This window comes from Microchirus variegatus, assembly GCF_963457635.1.
Source record: "Microchirus variegatus genome assembly, chromosome: 5".
NCBI lineage: Eukaryota > Metazoa > Chordata > Actinopteri > Pleuronectiformes > Soleidae > Microchirus > Microchirus variegatus.
Window position 1 is genome coordinate 25,042,553 of NC_139806.1, and position 21,900 is coordinate 25,064,452.

Here is a 21,900-nt window from a genome sequence, read left to right on the forward strand (position 1 = left end):
AAACCAAAGCCTCCTGTTGTTGCCAACAATCAAAGATGTGTCTACATTTCATTGGACAGCAGGTGCTCGGGGAGTGATTTTTCACATCACACTCCTGAGTGAGTGAGTGAGTGAGTGCTCCTCATGCAGGAGGAGGTGATGGACCAGCTGATGCCTCCTTCTCTCCCTCCTTCCTTCCTTCCTTCCTTGCATGGGGGCAGCCTTCTGCTTTAAGATGCCCTCCCCGGCCCAGAGAGGAGGCCCAATCGTCCTCCTCTCTCAGTCACCTGATCCATGTACACACACACACACACACACACACACACACACACACACACACACACACACACACACAAGTTTGATACATTATATGAAAAAAGGAAAAGAACAGGAGGAATTGGCCTATCGGCAACCTGAGCACGGAAATACAGCCTTTTGTAGGAAGATGAGAAAAACGGGATAGAGAGAAATCAAAGCAGAGGAAAAGAGAAGGAGAGACGGAAAGGAGGAGGTGACTGATCAAAGCGTCCGCTCTTTGCGCACATTCAGAAGAGAAACCGGGACGAAGAAGAAGAAGAAGAAGAGGAAGAAGAAGAAGAAGAAGGAGGACAATGATGTTTTATATCGTCTTTTTAACGCCGCTTTTGCAGATTCGGTGATAATCACCGGCAGATTCGAATCTCTCGTCATCGCATCGTCGCGGTTTCAGGGACACATTGTTACGTTTCAGTCTACATTGTCTCTCTCTCTCTGTGTGTGTCTTTTGATTTTTAATTATTATTATTAGTAATAACAATAATAAGACTCTGATCATCTCAGATACATTTCATATGCAGGTTTTGCGCATTATGCCTTTGACCGAGTGTTAAACCCGCGGATGTTGAATTTGGCCGCCGCATGAATTCTCCCACCGGATCCTCGCCAGTGAAAGCTGCTGTCCTCCTCCTCCTCCTCCTCCTCCTGCTCAGACGGCCGATCCTCACAGAGGGCACTACCCTCCTCCTCCACCACCACCTCCTCCTCCTCCTCCTCCCTGCCGCTAAAGACATTTTGATCGTCCTCCCCGGTTCCCCCCACCGCCCGGACTCGAACATCATCACTCCGCCTGCCTCATCCTCCTCCACCACCACCACCGGAACATGTCGGGACAGTCTTTGACGGACCGGATCGCCGCCGCGCAGCACAGCATGACCGGCTCTGCCATCAGCAAAGCCGTGTGCAAGGCCACGACGCACGAAGTCAGCGGACCCAAGAAGAAGCACCTTGACTGTAGGTTAAACATCATATACTACTCCTCATACATGTACATATCTATATATATACACACACATATATATATGTATGCGCCATACTGTAGGTCAGTGCATGCATTTACACATACAGCATCACAAAGGCTTTTTTTTTTTTTTTTTTTTTTACTACACACACACACACACACACACACTGCACCTTATTCTGCTTCACCCTCCCCAGTTCATGTTTGCAGCCTCTTCCCATCACATTCCCTTGGATTCAAATGGAATTTACGCAGCGCGAGCTTGTGCACTATTATGTGTCCTGTCATTAAATGAACGCGAGCCAGTCACACTTTGCATCATATAATGTAATATAACATGGGGGGAGAAAAAAAAAAAAAAAAAGGATGGCGGGCAGGGCAAACAGCCAGACACTATATGTGCATGTCATTCAGGGGAAATAGGCCGCTCTGGTCCAGGCTAATCATATTGCAACCAGCCGCTTTACAGTGTAGGCCTATCCATTATTAACGCCACTACCATCAGCAGCAGCAGCACTATTATCCTCTGGAGACACTTCACACAGATTGTGTAGCATTTTGTGTGCGGCGTCACACTCATTTTCCGCTCATTTACAGAATCTCACATTCAAGTTCACTGTCATGTCCTCTGCTGCATTATTGTCATTAATGAATGTGTCAGTGGCTGAAGGCTGCAGGGGGAGTCAGTCAGTCAGTGTGTGTGTGTGTGTGTGTGTGTGTGTGTGTGTGTGTGTGTGGTGTACATGTGTATTGTTCCTCTGTAGGACATTTTCTGCCATAAACACTGACCTTGTCAGGACTGGCAGTCCTCATGGAGACCAAAACCTGGTCTGAATGAGGCATCTCTGAGGATTGAGGTTGAGTGTTGGGCTTTGAATTGAAATGCTTATGCTTTCTAAATGAATGAAAGTCAATGCAGTGTCCTCAGAGGAATAGCTGTGCATAACCGTGTGTGTATGGATATAATATATATATATATATATATATACAGTCGGTGTGCCAGTGGGTGTTAAAATGATATTTTTTTTTTACCCCCGCTTTTGGTGTCACTTAATTTCCTTTCTTTCTTCACACTGTGCCTAATCACCTGCAGCAATTACTACACACACACACACACTGAGACAGAAAGTCACATCAAATGTAGATTATTATTCAATTTTTTTTTTTTTACCAGCGATTATAAGGTGATGTGGCTTTTCTGCCTCGCTATAATTACTTGACACGATCGATAGAGACCACAGGTAATCAATGGTGCTGCCAGTCAAGACTCCAGTCCAGACAGACATACACACACACACACACCCACACAGACAGACACACATCCAGAAGTGCAAATAGCAAGATGGCTAATCAAGAGGAAATGTGGATAAATCAGTCAGAGAGAAACAACACGGCAGGTAGCCAAGCTGCTACAGAGTCAGCCATCCGAGCCAGTCAGCCGGCAAGTTTGGCAGTGGATTAGTCACTCATGTCCACAGCAGAGGTGACACAGGGGGATTGTGGGTGCTCTCTCAAGATGTGCCACCAGGCGCCTCAACGCAGCACATCTAAATCAGTGGCGGTGACACTAAAAACGTCACATACGACTAGAGCTGTGCTCTAAAAGTTCCAGAACCATTATTTTTTATTCAGGAAAAATGGCAATTCAGTAATTATGGTTGCTTTGATTTCACGCAAATCTCATGGCTTACATTTTCAGTGTATTCCTGACACTTTTAAGGCGCATTTCATAAGAAGAAGAGTGTGGAAACTCCTGTCACATAAAACGGAAGGATTTCTTGGAGAACACACAACTACTGACCCAATTTCTGCAGAAAATTGAGCCAATTCGCAGTTCCAAATAAAGCACTCTGCTGATGCCTATCAGATAAAGTGGATCAGGACACTGGCTCCATGCTGCGTGTACTCCTGTGCTCACTCACGAGCAAAGCTGCAGTTTTATAAGAACATTTAACCACTGCAGTTTTTAAATGGCAGAAGGTCGTCTCCCTCGCTCATCGCCTGTGAGTCAGAGTTTCTCTGAAACTAGTGAATGTCAGTCAACAAACGTCGTGAAAACGCATATCGCAGTGGTGATAAAAACTCCTCTCAAGGGCAGCGATGGTTCTCTCAGAGTGATTTTTGTTTATTTTTTCATCAAGGTGGCAGTTGCTGTTCTGATCCAACTCTTATTTGGATGATTTGTGGCGTAAAAAAAACACTCCACACTAAAGCAGAAGCTGTTCACACTTGGCTCAGCCTCACCCTCCTGGAAGCTTGAATTGAATTTGTATTTGAATGACTGTTTTGTTCTAATGCAGCTGCTTTAATAGACACGGCTCCCACTGTAAAACTCTGTTTCTTATTGTTACACCGCTGTTGCTCCCTATGCAGGGCTCTTTATAGAGGCTGCATGTTAAGGTCAGGGCAGGGCACCGCATGAAAGTTTGTTGGTAATCTGGAGGACAGTGGAATTAATCCCTCCACTGTCTGCGAGGGCCTTGGCGAGGAGGTGAATAATGCAAAGACAAGGTAATGAGCTCCACAGCCCTGAGGGTCTTCTGATGAGTCGGCCGCACAAGTCTGAGGGTCAATGTCGGGTCTGAGAGGTCAGATACGTGTGCGTCCAACACCTCACGCTCACACTCTCTCTCTGTCATCGTCCATGTTTAACAGAAAACGTACAAAACACACAGTACGTGATCGGTATTTTGAGTAAACAACAAGCCACAGCAACAATTACACCAGTGAACTCAATACGCGTGGCAGAGCTAGGTAAAACCTAGTGCTGGGCGCGTTAACGGTGTCAACGTTAACGCACGTTAATGCACGGCGCGTTTCCATGACGCGTATCTGTGCACTGCGTATGTGTGCATCTGTTTTTAAAGTTTAGCGTTACTTTAGAGACTCATTTCAACAATCGGGACGTCGCGTAAACATGACGTACACACGCGCCAAAACATCGTATCTTCATCAGGGAAAGTGCCTTAAAACGCCTTCAGTCACAACCAAAAACCCACGTTTGCTGCCTCAAACTAACAAATTATGTGGACGCTGTCTTTAATCACCAGCTTGTTACGAAGACAAATGCGTGTGATGCGCTCGTACTCTTAATATTTATTGTGCATCATTTCAATTTTAGGAAATACTCCTTCTTCTTTGAGCCTAACATATGCAAATAGTAGTAGTTACTCCCCAAACCTGGCTGTCCAGTTAGTTTAGGTTATCTGTCAATTCTAGCAACAGAATCTAGTTGAATAAGTTCTCTGAACTCGATATAAAATTTATAGGCAATTAGTTTAAGATGAGATTTTTTTTCACCAATTGCTGACCACTGGTCTACACATTATATTTTCTAATCATGATGACCACTCACAGGGGTCTCAAACTCAAATTACTTTGGGGGGGGGGGGGGGGGGTCATGTAGTCAAGTCAGGAGGGGGCCAGTCAAGTGGAAAAAAAAGTTACAATTATATCAAGATATTCTGTCGTGACATCGCTGCAGCAATATTTGTCACAATATTTCACAAACTTTCAAAATAAAAGTGCTAGTGTTCATATGGAACGATATATCGTTCGCGATAAAATCGTATCCATGATGCAAAATAAAAAATAAAAAAACATACACGAATACCCTATTATAACTCAATACGAAGTGGTGGGCCAAATTAAATCCGCAAGTTTGACACCTCTGATATACTGCACATCTTGCTAAAATGATCAATGAAAAAGGGATGTTTTCTAGTGACTTAGCATTAATAAATAATAACCCTCCACCGCGATTATTACAAAATAGCAAGCATTGGCCTATTTAATCAGTCTACCTCTCGACCAAACACATGCAGAGATGCTTCTTTGTCTCACTGTGGATGACGGTGATCTGTTCAGTGTGTATTTAGCTGCCTCTCGCCCACGGTCCACTGGGATTGGCTCCAGCACCAGCAACACTCCTCAAAGCATAAGTAGTGTAGATAGCAGGTGTATGGCTGGTGTGAGCAACATTTAATTAACACTATTACCCTGAACTGTCTGACCCAGAACTGATAGAGTCCCAGAGACGCTAGACGACATAAGAGTGAGTGGTGCGGACGAGAGAACTTAAAGAACAAATATAAATGGAACTGGAAACGTTTGTGGACGCTGTCATTTTGTCATTACGCACGTCAAGTAATTGTTAAACTAATTTGTTTCAATGATGGTTTCACTGTGACACCGTTATCGCTGTGATGGATGCAGATTTGGCTCAGAATTTGATTTGGAGACAGAAAGAAAATTAATTTCTTCGAGAGACAGATGGACAAATCGTGATTGCATTTCCATGTTGGCAGGTTAGCCTGAACATGTACTATGCACTTCATCAAAAGTCGGGATGGGAATCGGTATCGGTATCGTTCCACTACTGGTCAAAATCACTGGATCGGATATCAGACAGATAAAAATGAAAAAATCCGATACAATCCAAAAATCCTATATCTATTGTACGCTTCACTATGCACAGACTGTAAAAATGTAAATAAAAATCAGCAAAAGCATTTTAGCTGAGTCATGTTTGGGATGTTTATTTCAGCTTTTGGCAGAACAAAACGTGTTACACCGTTGAAGAATTATGGCTTAACACAAACAGCTTTCTAGTTCACAAAATGGTCAAAAATGGCTGTATCGGACTGATATCGGTATCGGTACACTCTTAGAAATAAGGGTTCCAAAAGGGTCCTTCTACAAGGGCTGAGGTTCTACCTGGAACCATTTGCTTGTGAAAAACCCTTTCCTGAAGAAAGGGTTTTTCAAGGGCTCTTGGTAACACTAATGGCTCCAGTAAGAACCATTTGATCCAGAGAACCCTTTAAAACCCCTTTCCGGAATAAAGGGTTCTTGGTGGAACCCTCAAAAAGGGTTCCAGGTAGAACCTTTATAAAAGGGAGCCAAAAAGGGTTCTCCGATGAGGACAAGCCGAAGAACCTGATATGGTTCTACTTAATACTTTTATTTCTAAGAATGTAGATACTCAAATTTGTGATATCAGTATTGGTATCAGAGACAAAAAAGTGGTATCATCCCATCCCTAAACAAAAGGCTACTATTTTGCAGAAGAAAGGCCGGTTATTGCCATTTTGTGTGGTTTTATTATACAAAAAGCAAGCAAACAGAACAGTTATTCCTGTCTGCCTTTCTTGTTCATCACCAGTCATCCTACATGACGAACTTCCATGTTGAACTATGACTAAACACTAAAAACTTAAATATGTTGAACAAAACGAGCAATTCAATTTAAAAAAAAAGGATAGCTAATAAAGCTAATAAGTAAATGCTCACTCATCTTCTACTGTCGGTGACAATCCCAGTTGATATTTGGCAAAAGGTGTCGTACACAAACAAACATCCACTCTCACACTCACACCTACGGTCAATTTAGAGCGTCCAATTTGCCTAATCCCCAAATCTGCATGTTTTTGGACTGTGGGAGGAAACCGGAGAACCTGGAGAAAACCCACGCACACACTGGGAGAACATGCAAACTCGATAACAACAACAAAAACATAGCTCCTACAAAAGCACTCCATTCCAACCACTCCACTCCAGGGCACATTATTTCTATCACCACCATTTCTTCTTTGGACGACAAACTATGTCCCTAAAAAATTCAATTAAAACCAGAAAAATGTGACACACTTTGGCAGAGGTAATGAACGAATGGTATGTTCTTACCACTTGAACACAACTCGAAAACACAATCAAACTAGAGAGGTTTCAGGCAAAGTTGCCCGTGACTGAGTGGGATTTAAAATCATACGCCTGGGGTTATAAACGCAGCCAGTTCTCCTACTGAGGTCGAAATGGTAATGAACGTCAAATGCGGCAGAGTCGTGGTTCTCGACTGCTTTACCCGATCTGAGAGGCTTGATAAATACTGCCAACATTTCAATTACTTTAAAAATACACTCAACTTGTTATCGATCCGTCCTCAAGAGGCACAGTGGGAAGACGAGACGAATGCTTGTGCCACATTTTCTTCAAATAGAATCAATGATAAATCAAACGCGGTGAAGGCAGTCAGAGTGAGCAAACCCTGGGTTCTCATCGACATGTCTCCACCCCCCTCCACAGGGTCATGACCTTGACAGACTTGTTGGTGACATGAACGGCCAGTGCTGATTATTTACAACCCATTGCAAATGATCAGCATGACACACAGAGTAATGGGATTTCACTTTCACTCGGCAATATTCTGCACGCCTGAGATAGTGGAGAGTGGCAATAGAAGCCCGATTTATCAGCTGTAGAATAGTAATCAGTCCAAAAATGACCTTCTGCCCTGAAAACACAGTCTGCTGTTATTCAGCATATGATTACTCTGCTTGTGTGTCACGGCTGTGACAGCAATATATGTATATGTTTTGCAAAAGAAACAAAAATGAGCTGATAATAATCCACCTTGGTCGCTGCATTTTTGGCCTTTCAGTCATATATAATCATATCCTGCACGTCGGTATAATGACCTAATCTAGCAATTCTTTCACTGTATCTAAAGCCAAGGTTTTAAAAGATCTTGGATAAGAGCTTTTATGGGAAATCTCTCACACATAAAACACCGGTCTTATCCTCACTGGCATAACAAATGTTGTGAAATTAATTTAGTGACACCTCATGTTGCCACCTCAATCTTTGTCTTAATGTTTGCACGCTGCTATCCCTAAGCTTTATAGAAACTGTGTTATGGATGTGCTCTGCAGTTTATCAATAATCCCAGCTGACAATCATACGGTCAATACTTCATTATGTACTCCTTTCAGAGAATAAAACCTTGCGGATGAATTATCACCAGAGGAACACTGTGAGACACAGCTTGGTGAATTTGACAGAGGGTTATTACTTAAGACTGTGATCAAGTAGAAACATATGCACCTTGCAGTTACTTGGCGAGCAGCAGTTGACAGTTGATGCTGTGAACCTGTTTATTTAAATTCCCAGCTGTTACTCTTGCAATGTTATCAATTGTTTTTGGTCAATTTCTGACACTAGATTAATATACCGTATGCCTAATATTCTCTACCTCGCCTCTCTCTCTCCTATTCTCCTCCATTTTCCATTTCACCGCAACCGGTTGAGGCAGATGCCGCACATATTTGAATCGGGTTCTCAGACGTTTTTTCCCTCCACTGATGCTTGCTCATTGTGTCAACGGATACGTTTCTGTTCTCTCTGTATAATAGTGTAAGGTCTCAAACTATGCCAATAAAGCCATGTTTCCTTCATGGTACAGTTCGGTTTGGTACAGAATGGTAAAGCCCTCGTTCCAGCTAGTGTTTTCGACTAAGAACAGTAAGCAAGTATTCAGTATAGGTGTGTGATTTGCAATGCAATAGCTTTTTCACAGAATTTCAAAAATAAACGTTACGTGGAACAATATATAATTCACGATAACACTGCATTTATGATGCAACATTTAACTATTACTAAACAAAAAACATTAAGTAGTGAGTGGGCCATATGAAATGATATATGATAAGTTGGTGCTATATAATTAAAAGTGGATTATAGCTAAAAGATTGGACTGTATCCACAAGCTACTTATTTACTTTGTCTGTCTGACATGTGGTCCTATATATACATCGTGAAAATTGTTTTCTTTAGAGCATCTTTGCTGAAAATAGCTGCCCATTCAGACCCAAAATGTGACTACTGTATATGAGTGGTGAGAATGAATCAAAACAAAGACACATCAATTATGCTACTGATGAAAGCTGCTTCAAAAATGCTAAGCTAATGGCTCTGTGAGGATTGTTTCTTTCTTGTGACAAATGTACTTATTGTAAGTCGCTTTGGACAAAAGTGTCTGCTAAATGCCCTAAATGTAAATGTAAATGTAAATACAGACCCACAACGCGTTGCTAAATGCTAATGTTAACATGTCAAAATGCTATTATTTTTCATTCATGTGAACAGGAACAGTGAATAACTGATAGACTAATGAAACACATCACAAGCTAATGGCTCTGTGAGGATACAGACCCACAAAGTGGTGCTAAATGCTAATGTTAACATGTCAAAATGCTATAACTTTTCGTTTACGTGAACAAGACCAGTGAATAACTGATAGACTAATGAAACAAACTTTAAAAATTCAAATTAAAAGAAATTCTACACAAGCTAATGGCTCTGTGAGGATACAGACCCACAACGCATTGCTAACTGCTAATGTTACCATGTCAAAATGCTATTATTTTTCATTTACTTGAACAGGAACAGTGAATAACTGATAGACTAATGAAACAAACTTTAAAAAAGAAAATAAATTTAACACAAGCTCATGGCTCTGTGAGGATACAGACCCACAAAGTGGTGCTAATTGTATATAATGACATATAAATGTATGTAATAACATGGTATTATTTTGAAAAAATTAAAAATTAAATCCAGCACAAGCTAATGGCTCTATGAGTGGTGTGAAAAGGCTAACATATGCTAAAATACCATTACTTTACGTTTAAATTAACAAGTCCAATGTGGTTTTGAATTTTTGTTGGTCTCATAACAGTAACTTTACTAAAATATATATAACTATTTGCCATAAAAAAAGGTATGCAAGGGCATTTTCAAATATACGTTTTACAGTATGGAAACATTAATTAGCTGGAATCAATATGGTCCCAGTCATTATTGAGCCGGGAAGGAAATTCACAAACAAACCATTAGCAATGTGTAAAGCATGACTGAGCGACACCATTTGTGATATTAATGCCCTGAGATTTAATTAGGAGTAGTGACCTTTAATAACACAAATTCCTCTTTGGAAATAGAAATAGAAAGTGGTGTTTCAGATATTGTACTGATGTTTACATCAGCGTTATGACCTTCATGCTGTCGAGTGAGTCTGACTGAAAACGTGTCGCAGTCACAGCTGAAAGAGACGCTGAATGCTACGATCAATAATTTTATAGTTACTGCTGTCCGCATCATTGTCTCCGAGGTTTTCTTTTCACGCTTAATAAACAACATTAAGTTCATGAACGGGATCGAGACATTGGCTGCGATGAACTGCAGCTGGTGCGGACGCCTGGGACATTGGTTTCACATTTAAGCACGACTGTGCATCAGTGAGCGAAGAAGGCATGACACAGCTTTAGAGCAAACTGATTCAATCAAAAGGAACAGGCCGAGGATGTTGAATGCATGTTTTCTTCCATGTACTTCCTCAGTATTGTCCCTGCTTCTCGTCTCATACTGTATTTTGAGTTTGGATTTATGATAATACACCCAAGGTCGCCTAACATGACAGCACTGAAACAATATAAACGAACACCAACTGGCTTTGTTTTACTTCCTGAACCACAGCTGGGTAATTTCATGTGTATGGATTTGCAGAGTAAGCACTATACGATTATAATACCGCATGCATGTGTTTATTGTGCCATCTAAAGCCACTTGGTTCCTCAGGAAATCTCTGAGATTAAACAGATGCCGAACATACTTCACATTGTGATCTTAAGCCAAACTCCTTCAGGAATTTAGGGCATTGTTTAAGAGTCTGTCCCAGTTTCACATTTACTGCTGAATTCTGAATCACCTGTATTGAACTATATATAGAGAGGTATTTTTGAAGAAATATCACCATGGAGATTCCTCTGCCTTTGAAAGTAATTATCCTGTTTCTCATTTAACACACACACACACAGCCTGCCATTTTCAAACGTTTGAATCCAACACACGGCACATTATAGAGCTGTTTTCCTTTTGAAATGTGGTCCACATTCGCTTTCAACAGGCAATTTGCGCTCTAAATGTGAATCTTGGAGGGCAAACATTGGGGTCAAGTCAGTTTTAGTCCATTACTGCTCACAAAGATGCTCTGGATGAAAATTCAGACTCATTATTCACTATCAGCCTGTTCATTTGACATCAGTCTATTCATTGCGTTTATAAATTATGCATCTTTTGAGTTGATTGTGCTGGAATAGAATTGACCTTGTAACGTAACTTTCCATCTTGTGAGTTGGTATTTGGTTGACATGTTGGTGGAGTAGGTCGGAAGCGCTGCTGAATCACAGCCAGGAGATGGATTTTTTTTGATACAGTAGCCTTGGTTGTGATTCATCTCTCCATACACTCAATATCATTAAATGATCATCTGTGCATTGATTTGTGTGCTAATATTGAGTGAATCAAAATTAATGTAGCAGTCAATACGTCCCCATTCAATGAGTCATAATTAACTCAACCCATGAGCTCTTTAAGGTTATAAATGAAGATACTGGCTGGTGCTTTTATTCGAAAATGAACAGGCAGCAGGAGTTTAAGGACACTGCAGTAAAACCTATTATTTTGCCAACAATTGATAACCTGCTTGTGCAGTGTTGTTCACGTTTTTTTCCTCTCCCTCTCTCTCTCTCTCTCTCTCTCTCTCTCTCTGTCCTTCAGACCTGATCCACTGCACCAACGAGATGAACGTCAGCATCCCCCACCTGGCAGACACACTGCTGGAGCGCACAGCCAGCAACAGCTGGATAGTGGTTTTCAAGGCGCTCATCACCACACACCACCTCATGATGTACGGCAACGAGGTGAGCCGATCACACCCACGCGTGGAAGCCCAGGGAACGAGAACGTTCCCTCCCTCCCCACTGTTTTCTCACAATCACCAAACATTGTATGTCATTTGGGCACTGTAGTCTGGTTTTTATGAGAGCAAAGCAACAACAAAAACAAGCCCTTTAAAACAATTTCTAGGGGGTTTATGAGGTTATAAAATTGATTACTGCAATAACAATGTGAGAAATTGTTTTTAAATGCATTTTCACTCAGGCTTTTCATTCCAATGAGACACAAATATGTCTTGGAGTCATAAAGGCATTGGCTCAGCTTACATCATTTTTCTGGGTTGCAGTTTTACGAAGTAAAATGCGACATTAACACATACATTATTTATGAATGCATATGTATAAAGCAACAAGTACTTTACCTGTGGTGAATTGGAATAGGCTTTCTAAACGTGCACCACACGTTTGGTGCGCACCAAATGCTGTGGTTTGGTTTGTTTGCGTAGGTGTGAATGTAATCTTGGTCCTTTGGTGCGCACCAAATCAACCGGTCCGAGACCTGCCTGAAGGGGTGGTCTCGGACCCGGAACGGTCTAGTTTGATGCATTATGGGTATGAGATACGGGATAACCCCCGATTTCCACCGGGCGCGTCATCACCTCAGAACCTAAGTGGCACGGTTTTGTGCCGTTCTCTGCCCAGCTTCCAATGAAACTATAGGTGTGAAAGCACCCTCATTCTTATTATTGTTGATATGTTAATGGCGGTAATTCAAAGATGCATTTTGTTTACATTAAATCAGTTAGTCCAAATTTTCTATTCCTTTTGATGGGAGTTTTGAACATTTTATATTTTACAAACAAAATACTTTATGTGTTAATGGAGAAAATAATACACAGATTAAATGAGGCCAGTGCACGGGGGTAAGAATCTAAAACTGCCCCCTCTGTTGCATCTCCACACAAATATGACAGTGAAAGATCGATGTGGGCATTTGAGTCACTTCAGTCATTGATCTACCCCGAGTCTGACATTTCTTTCACCAGGTCGTGGTAATTTCTCTCCAGTCCTCGCTGTGAGACTCTTTGAAGCCTTATCTTTCACGTGGTCCAACAAGCGCTGAAGAGGTATCTCGCTGACATTCAATGGAACATCGCGACAAGAGAGCGACGACCAAAGCAACACACGCGTTGAATCATTAGTGTCACAAGACCAGAAATAGACACGATGACCCAGTCAAAGTATCCGAAGAAATACACTTTAGGTGGTGTATTTTTTTGATATTTTGACATAAGTGAGAAACGTCTGTTCCATGTCTTAAAATGAGGGACATTATGAGAAGCGTGTAGCTGTGATGACTCAGCAACTTAAACTGCCAGAATCAGGCCTGGCACGCTAAAGAGTAATGATCACATGCGTGCAGTACACTCTTAGAAATAAAAGTGCTAAGTTGAACCATATAAGGTTTTTCGGCTTGTCCTCATGGGAGAACCCTTTTTGGCTCCAGGTGGAACCTTTGGAGGGTTCGATCAAGAACCCTTTTAAAACCCTTTATTCAGGATATGTGTTTTAAAGGGTTCTTTGGTTCTTATTGGAACCATTATTGTTACCAAGAACCATTGAAAAACCCTTTCTTCGGGAAAGGGTTTTTCAGAAGCAGGTAGAACCTCAGCCCTTGTAGAAGGACCCTTTTGGAACCCTTATTTCTAAGACTGTACCTGTTTTTCTTTCTATAGTAAGTAAGTAAACTTATGGAGTCACTGAACCTCCATCAAATGAGCGGAATACCTCGGGCAATTCTAATCCAAATGTCAAATTCAGACACTCCGGTGCAGTCATGTGCCAAGTTTTAAGCCTGTCAAGTGTTTAGTGGCTCTTTTAGAAACACATCTGTTCATTTCTTCCGATATTTCTCGCATTTCTTATCCAAACAACATCAACGGCGTCAGCGCTAAGCCACTGGTGCCCTTCGTAAGTCACCTGCCAAGTTTGAAGCCCGTTGAGCGAAGCGTTGGACAGCTATGTGATTAACAATCAGAAACGCGCTCTTCGCATTTAAAGATAGATCTGAGCAAAGGATTTAGAACACAGAAATCTCAAGATTACACATTTGGAGTACATGACGGATGCAGCGGTGGATAAATAACTCCCCGAGGGCCCACGAGCTAAGAAAAGAAAGTGATGGTTGACCTGTTGCAACCCAGCATCCAAACCAAACACCGACAGTTCACAGTCGAGGCAGAAAAACTGGGTTTGTGGATTTACTGAAGGATTTTTTTCACTGTGAAACTGCTGCATTTTCAGGACAAAGCTTTTGATCTACTCTATTCTTCTAGTTGTGATAAGGAGTGTGATATGCTGGGTTTCTTTTGCCGTGTCAGGCCCAGTTTTCTAGGATGTCAAAGTGACCGTTTCATTACTTGAGCGTCCAGAAATCTCAATCTCGGTAAACACTCTGTAAAGCTGCCACGCCACAAATGAACTCCTCAGTGTGTCTGGCACACGTGGTGCGTTTGGGTGGATATTACCTTGATATTGTCAGGGAGCAGATAACAGATAAATCACTGACTCTGTCCTCTGTTTGCTTCTTTTTCCATCAGAGATTGATGCAGTACCTTGCCTCCAGAAACACACTCTTCAACCTCAACAACTTTCTCGATAAGGCTGCACTACAAGGTGATTTAACGCCGTTTGGCTGTTTGTGAACTCAGCAGTGCTGTACGTCTAACAAAATGACTTTTTTGTCCCACTCCCTCGCCTCTCTAACACTATCAATGAGCTTGTTTCGAAGGAAAGTGACAGTCCAAGATTACAAACCTACAGAAACATGTTTTTCTTTGTTACAAGAAGCTTTGTTATTGAAACAGTGTATTTTACAGTAAAAAGGCTGATTGTTTTTAAATGTAATAATCTGACTTGAGTTAAAGTAATCACTCCCTAACTGCGGCGCCCCCTCTTTGCCACCCAAGGCTACAACATGTCAACTTTCATCAGACGCTACAGTCGCTACCTGAATGAAAAAGCCATGTCTTACAGACTAGCGGCGGTGGACTTCACCAAGATGAAGAGGGGGTAACAAAATGCAACACAACAACACACGTACACAACTAAACACAGGTGCATTATGGGTCATTATTACCCCCCAAAAAGGGCTTGAGTATTATTTTTTCTCTTCAAATAATATGTAAATATTGCTGAGGTGTTAATATGAGCTAAAGAGAAAATAACTCTTAAAGGTCCAGTGTGTAATATTTAGGAGAGTTTATTGGCAAAAATTTGAATATAATACCCATAAGTATGTTTATAAATGTGTAAACATCCTTTATGTACTTTAGGTCAGGGCCTTGCATTACAGTGGCAGCCATCTTGTGCCAACCAGAGTTCTAATTTGGCAGTCAAAACTAACGAAATAACCAAAGAAGAGTGGCTGTGCCTTGACCTTTAAGAGATGATCCATCTTTTAATTTAACGGAGAAGAACCCGACATTAGTTCCTACCAAAGTTACACCTTCTTGCTTTGAAACACATCTCTATTTCTGTACAATTTCTGCATCGTTTTGATTTTAAAGGCTTGTCGTCTGTTGCATTTGTTTTGGTGCACCTGTGTTCCTGTTGTTTTCCAGAGCCGACGGCGTGATGCGCACCATGAACACAGAGAAGCTGATTAAGACTCTGCCTGTCATTCAGAACCAGCTGGATGCACTGCTGGATTTCCAGGTAAACGTGGGACTCAAATACATTAAATCTGCATCTGCGCGATCGTAGCCGTGATTGAAAATATCTCGATCTGATCCTCCCTTTTATCTCTTCTCCAGCCAAACTCCAACGAACTGACCAACGGTGTCATCAACACAGCTTTCATGTTGCTCTTTAAAGACTCCATACGGTTGTTCGCCGCTTATAACGAAGGTGTCATCAACATGCTGGGTAAACCATACACACCCCCGAGTTCATCTATGTCGACACTGCCCTGTATTTATGGAGCAGACTGATGTGGAGTTTCACAAGACTGTGACTCAACTCAATCCATCTTTAAGGGGAGATCAATATTTGCTTCTGCTGTCTCTCAAAGTTCAATTAAAGACTGTAAAGATCTTCTTTTCTGCCATTAATTATCAGGAGGAGGAGAACCAGACCATCAGAGTCTTTGCTGTGAAGCTCATTAAATGATTCATGACTTAATTGAACCCATCTTTATGATAAATCAGAGTCTATGTCGAATGACCAAATGGCCAGGAAACATGGGGACAAATCAAGTCCTCGGTCGATGTTTTCAGCAGTTTGTGTCACTTTGTAAAGAACTCACTCAGCTGCACCAAAGTCCAGAGAGAAAATCCGCATTTTTAACTCACTGCACTCTTAGAAATAAGGGTTCCAAAAGGGTTCTTCTACAAGGGCTGAGGTTCTACCTGGAACCATTTGCCTCTGAAAGACGCTTTCACGAAGAAAGGTTTTTTCAAGGGTTCTTGGTCACACTAATGGTTCCAGTAAGAACCATTTTGATTTAGAGAACCCTTAAAACCAATTTCCTGAATAAAGGGTTTTAAAAGGGTTCTTGGTGGAACCCTCCAAAAAGGTTTTACCTGGAGCCAAAAAGGGTTCTCCTATGAGGACAAGCCGAAGAACCTTATATGGTTCTCCTAAGCACTTTTATTTCTAAGGTAGAACCTTTTTATAAAGGTTCCACCTGAAACCTTTTTAAAACCCTTTATTCAGGAAAGGGTTTTTCAGAAGCAAATGGTTCCAGGTGGAACCTCAGCCCTTGTAGAAGAACCCTTTTGGAACCCTTATTTCTAAGAGTGTAGATCAACATCTCCTGTGTGCCATGGTGTAAAATAGTATATTTTCTCTATGGAATTTGGTGTGGGAGAGTGGATATAGTGACACAAAACTTCCATTTACTGTCAAAATATCATGTATTCTTTAGTCCCACTCTTGCAGGAGAATATAAAGATATGAATTATTGTTACTGAAACCATTAACAGTAAAATATAAACCCCAGGTCTGAAATATCGTATAATATATCCACCAAATTGCAGTCTTTGCGATTTGCAAACTGACTCTTTGCTTTCTCCAAATAAGTCGGTGTCGGAGAAAAGTTTTGGGATTTTTGGGAAAACAACAAAGCAGTCTCAGAAGGAGACATAAATCTGTACGCTATGCATTGATGTCGATATGACTCAGCAACAAAATCATGTTATAAAATAAAGATAGAAGCTTAAGGCGACAGATCACATCGTTAAAAAGTGAAGCACCGCGCCACTCGGTAATTAAAACAGAGGATAATGACCCTCTGTTCCCTATTACAATCTTTAAAAAGCAGACAGAAATGGCTCGTGGCTTCACCAACTGTACTTTTCAGGGTTTGACTTTGGTTTTTTGGGAGACACGCGGACTCTCTGGGGTAACGGGTGCTGCTGTTCCACGTGGAGCAGGCAACAAACTAATGGCGTATATATACATTGGCTCGACTCGCCTCGGCACGGTTAAGTTGCGTTTCCACTAGCATGCCGAACTATAGATCAGTTAAAACTACTTAGCAATCCTAAAAATCTCCAACAATTACCAGGGAAATGTCTAAAATCGAGGGGAGCTGGGGACCATGGTGGAAAAGGACCATAATAGTCCCCAACAAAAGCCTCGAAAATCGAGAAAACCTTCCACTTTTACTTTGCAATCAATTGAAGCCCACCATGAAAGTGTCAGTCTGTGGTTCGTGGGTCTTAGCAAAGGGTGACTGCGTTGTTTCACGTTACTATTTTTGTTTGAAAATGACGAACTGCTCGGCTGCCCTCCCTTGCACTAATTACAGTCTTCTGATACACAGAGAAATACTTTGACATGAAGAAGAACCAGTGCAAAGAAGCGTTGGAGATCTACAAGACGTTCCTCAACAGGATGACCAAACTGTCCGAGTTCCTCAAAGTGGCAGAGGTAAAGTCTCTTCGTCGGACTGGTCCTCCTCTTCCTCTGAGGAGGACGACACTCGAGTGGGACAGGGCGAAAATATCTGTCCGGAGCAAAACTCAACGGCCTCCTCTCTTCTACTTTCTCATTAAAAAAAAAAACAAGGCAGTATCTCATTTTCTACTTCCAACCTTTAGCGATAAATCACTTCCACTTGAACCTGTTGAGATTTGCTCCAGACTTCTGGCGACCCCTTGGGATCTGATTTACCGTCGACATTTAACAACACGGATTTGAGCGTAAATCAGCTTCCATGGGCTTCCTCTTCTTCCCTAACCTTCCAAGTCTATTTTTTTATTTGTTTTGCATCTATATTTTTCTCCTGTTCCTGTCTTTCTCTTGCGCTGTCATGGGGAAGGTGTTCACTCCAAGACAGTGATTAACGGCTGACTTTTCAGAGAGCCACACATGTGTAGAGCTTCCAGCTGAGGGACCCCCTCGCGTGCTGCCTGTTTACATGCCTGCACTGCATGCCCAAGCAAGCTCTTCTCTCTCTATCTCTGTCTCCTCTTCTTCTTATTTTACCTCCTCCCTTTCCTTTTCCAAATAATAAACATTACTGTACACTTTTCTTGATCGTGGCTGTTATTCACAGTTGCAGTCCTTGCTGTAGGCTTCACAGTTTTATCCACTGCGTATAGCATTATCCCGTGCGCCATCTTCAAAAGGCTTTCACACTGCTTGGTTTCGTTCCCATTTGGATTAAGGTTTGGGGTGCAAAGAGAAAAAAAACAACAACAACAGACTAACGTTGACTTTAAGGACCCATTCATTTTTACCTGTCTAACAAAATGTGTGTTTGTCTGTTTGTGTGTCATCTGTGTCCCTTCCTTTTTCCTTCTGTTCAAAGTCAACATTAGTTGAGTGTCTCCCTTTTTTTGGATGTTTCTGACCTCACACAGTCACGTGACCTGTTGTCTGCCCTCTCTGCCCTGCCTGTCTCGATCAGTCGGTGTGCTCCGCATTCATTTCCAGATCTAAGTGTGTGTGCGTGTTTCTATTTGTGTATCTATCGGTGTTTGTACGCGTGTGCACGCGCCCTCCTCCCCTTCCTCCTCTGTTGTCTTTTATTTGTTTTCCTTTCCAGCCACTGCATGAAGTAATGAATGCTTGGGTTTGATTCTTCTTTCTCCCTCCTCCTCTTCCTCCTCCTCCTCTTCCTCTTTCACATGCCTCTTCCCCTTTTTTTACTCTGTGATCTGTTGGGAATTTTTTCCGTTCGTTCGTTTGTTTTACTCCTCATTTTTGTTATTACATTGGGTTTATTTTCATTTTGCCTCCCCTCCTCCCCTTCCCCACCCCCCTTCCTCCTCCTCCTCCTCCTCCTTTTTTGTGACACAGCGAGTTGGGATAGATCAGGGCGACAGCCCCGATCTCACACAGGTCAGTCTACATCTCATCTCAGTCAATCAACCAGTCAGTCCACCAGTATTTAAACTCCGTCCAGTCAATCCCATAATGCTTCATTCTAAACGCTCCCGTTCCCTACTCACCCTACAGACCTGCCCACACTGCAGCTGCCCCGTCCTCCTCCTCTCTTCCTCACTCTCCTTAACTCCTCTGCTTTTTTGTCTCCTTCTCTGCCTCAGCAGTCTAGAATAGAGAGAGAAAAACCATAAATGAAGACCTGGAGCATTCTGTTTTTTTTTTCACAATTTCTAAGAAACTAGTGCAGAAATTTCATTCTGAATCTTTGCAAGAACAAATTTGAGGTAAGATTTGAAGCTCCTGAGAGCAGCACATATGCAGCTGACTTTTCCCCCCGCCAGCCTCTTGTTTTTTCTATTTTAGATACCCATGACTGAGGCGTCATATCTGCCTGGATATTTCTTTTTTCCAGCAGTCTGTCTGGCATTTTCCCAATGTAAACACCGAGGCTTGTGTGTCTCGATTCAAAGGCTTATCACGCAAATAAGTCAGCACAGCTTCAGGAAATATAGCGCACATGAGCAGCGTTCAAATCATCTTCCTGAAGAGATTAAATCCCTTTGCATTAGCTGTGGGGAGAGCAGCGAATGGTTTTTTTTATGAAATAGGTCTCTGCAAATATGACTTGGATAGGTGCACATAAAGCCATCATAAGTACTGCAATATCACGCTCTAATGCAACTTAGCCTTTTGTTTTCCGTGGACACACAATCGGACGTTTACAATATCCCAAATTTAGAACAAAAGAAAAATAGTTTGTAGTGCTTATGAAGACCTTATACGCCCTTATTCAACAACATAGTGAGCCATGCCTTTACTGAGCCCTAGATACTGTATGTGTCTGTTTTACTTTCAAACTTTTAGCATATTCTAGATTTCTCTGACGAAGGATATCCAGAATTTCGCATTTTACTCTCGTTTTCCCCCTTAAAATAAGTATATGAGAAATCTTTTCTTTGCTTGTCGTGTTTGCCTTGTGTTTGCTGAAATGTGAGACTCTGGGCGAAAAAACCGTGGTATCACAGGTTGTCAAAATGAAACCATCCATTCTTTTTTTTCCTTTCTTTTCTTTGATTTTCCAATAAAACAAGTGCTGGCCAGCTGCTCAATGTGTATACCTGGTTTCTCACCAGATGTTTACATTTCACTGAGTTAACATCCTTGGCTTCCAGAGGAAACAAAATAAGCGTTTTGAGTTGCAGATTAATCTGAACCGAATCAAAAAAAAGATTGTTTAATCCTAAAGTGGAATCCATGGGTTAACTCCTAATATTTTGGATTGTGATTTTCTCTATGTGTGTGTGAGAGTGTCAGTGCACTGCTGGTGTCTGCATGGGCCTGTTAGTAGGTACAGAGATGTGTTTGTTGTGTTCCTCCTCTTGAGCCCCCCCGCAGCAACGAGGCTCTAATCTGTTCCGACCTGTCAGTCCTGCTGTGGACTCGCTTGCATGCTCCGAGGCTGATGTTTGCATGCTGGTCAACCAAACCTGATGAAACCAAAACGCAAAAATACAGTCCGGAGAGCTGACGTAGCGTAGCTAACGAATCTAAGCGGTGATGTCTTGATTTTTTGCTGCTGCTTTGTGTGTTTGCGCGTTTTTTCTCAGTGTGTGGGATCAAATGAGGAGGTGACGAGAGCGGAGTGAGAGAAAGAAATGAGTTCCCGCTTTGTCAGCTTGGCTGTGGTTGTAATATTGCCCCCCCCACCTTCCCACCCCCTTTACCCCTCCTCCCTCTCAGGCTCCTAGCTCTCTCCTGGAGGCTCTGGAGCAGCATCTAGCCTCTCTGGAGGGAAGGAAGCTCAAGGACATCTCCACAGCCAGCAGGTAGGATCAACTCACACAGATGCTGCTCAGATTTGCTATAAAGTGCCTGCGATGACAAATCACCGTGACCTGATTCACCACATAGAGAGTGGCAAGCGTAAATCTGTGCCTAACACAACACTTCTGACTGTTTTCACTGCCATTTATGCCATATTTTGACGAGATAGCGCGGCCATTTCAGAGATATATGTAACATTTCTGCATTACAGTATCTAAAAATGACGAGACTATAGTGTGATTTATCTTGTTACACGAGCATTTCAAACACTCTTTAGAATAGAAGTTTCGTTTCGGTTCACATTTGTGGATCTGAGGTGTACATAAATTCACTTCAGTGCTGACTTTAATGGTTTTCCGTGAACTTTAGTTAATTTCCCTCTACAGCAGTAATAAAAGTTTCAACATGTTCATTATTTTTGATTAATTCGCTTTTTTCACAGCGAGCATTACAGCCTTAAAGGTCCCATATTATGCAAAATCAACTTCTTAATCATTTAAATCCTTATATTTGGGACTCTGGAGGCCCTACCAGTCGCCAAAGTGTGACAAAAGATGACTCAGTCATGTTTTTGTGGTCCTCCTCAGTCTAAGTACAGGAGATAAAACACGCGATGTTGACTTCCGCACTCACTGGTACGTCACAATGCGCTAAATTCCTGGAATTGTCGTCTCGCAGAGCTCCGCTTTGTCCGTAAAACACACAAACAGAGTGCAGGCGAGGGCAGCGACATCCGGAAACCTGAAGTCCGCGAAAAGTTCTATTCTTGGCTCCACAGTGCAGCACAGAGTTCTACACAAACTTCCAGCCTCAGAGGATTTATCTGTCCAGTGGATACATGTTATATATGACGGCAATGTGCCTGCTTTTCCAAATGCTAACTGCTGTTAGCTCTGAGGCTGATGTCATTTC

At 42.0% G+C, this 21,900-nt stretch overlaps 1 protein-coding gene across 1 annotated transcript in view; it reads left to right on the top strand.

Moving 5' to 3' along the window:
• Nucleotides 1-1,118: 1,118 nt before the first annotated feature.
• Nucleotides 1,119-21,900, top strand: part of LOC310927358 (phosphatidylinositol-binding clathrin assembly protein-like) — a gene marked incomplete at both ends in the record, with an annotated part of 28,918 nt that continues 8,136 nt past the window's right edge. Inside the window, 9 exons of the mRNA XM_083889653.1 lie at nucleotides 1,119-1,248; nucleotides 11,651-11,793; nucleotides 14,370-14,445; nucleotides 14,739-14,841; nucleotides 15,393-15,486; nucleotides 15,585-15,696; nucleotides 17,597-17,703; nucleotides 19,078-19,119; nucleotides 20,905-20,990. Coding sequence (XP_083745779.1) covers nucleotides 1,119-1,248; nucleotides 11,651-11,793; nucleotides 14,370-14,445; nucleotides 14,739-14,841; nucleotides 15,393-15,486; nucleotides 15,585-15,696; nucleotides 17,597-17,703; nucleotides 19,078-19,119; nucleotides 20,905-20,990 — 893 coding nt within the window. The remainder of the gene's footprint in view (nucleotides 1,249-11,650; nucleotides 11,794-14,369; nucleotides 14,446-14,738; nucleotides 14,842-15,392; nucleotides 15,487-15,584; nucleotides 15,697-17,596; nucleotides 17,704-19,077; nucleotides 19,120-20,904; nucleotides 20,991-21,900) is intronic.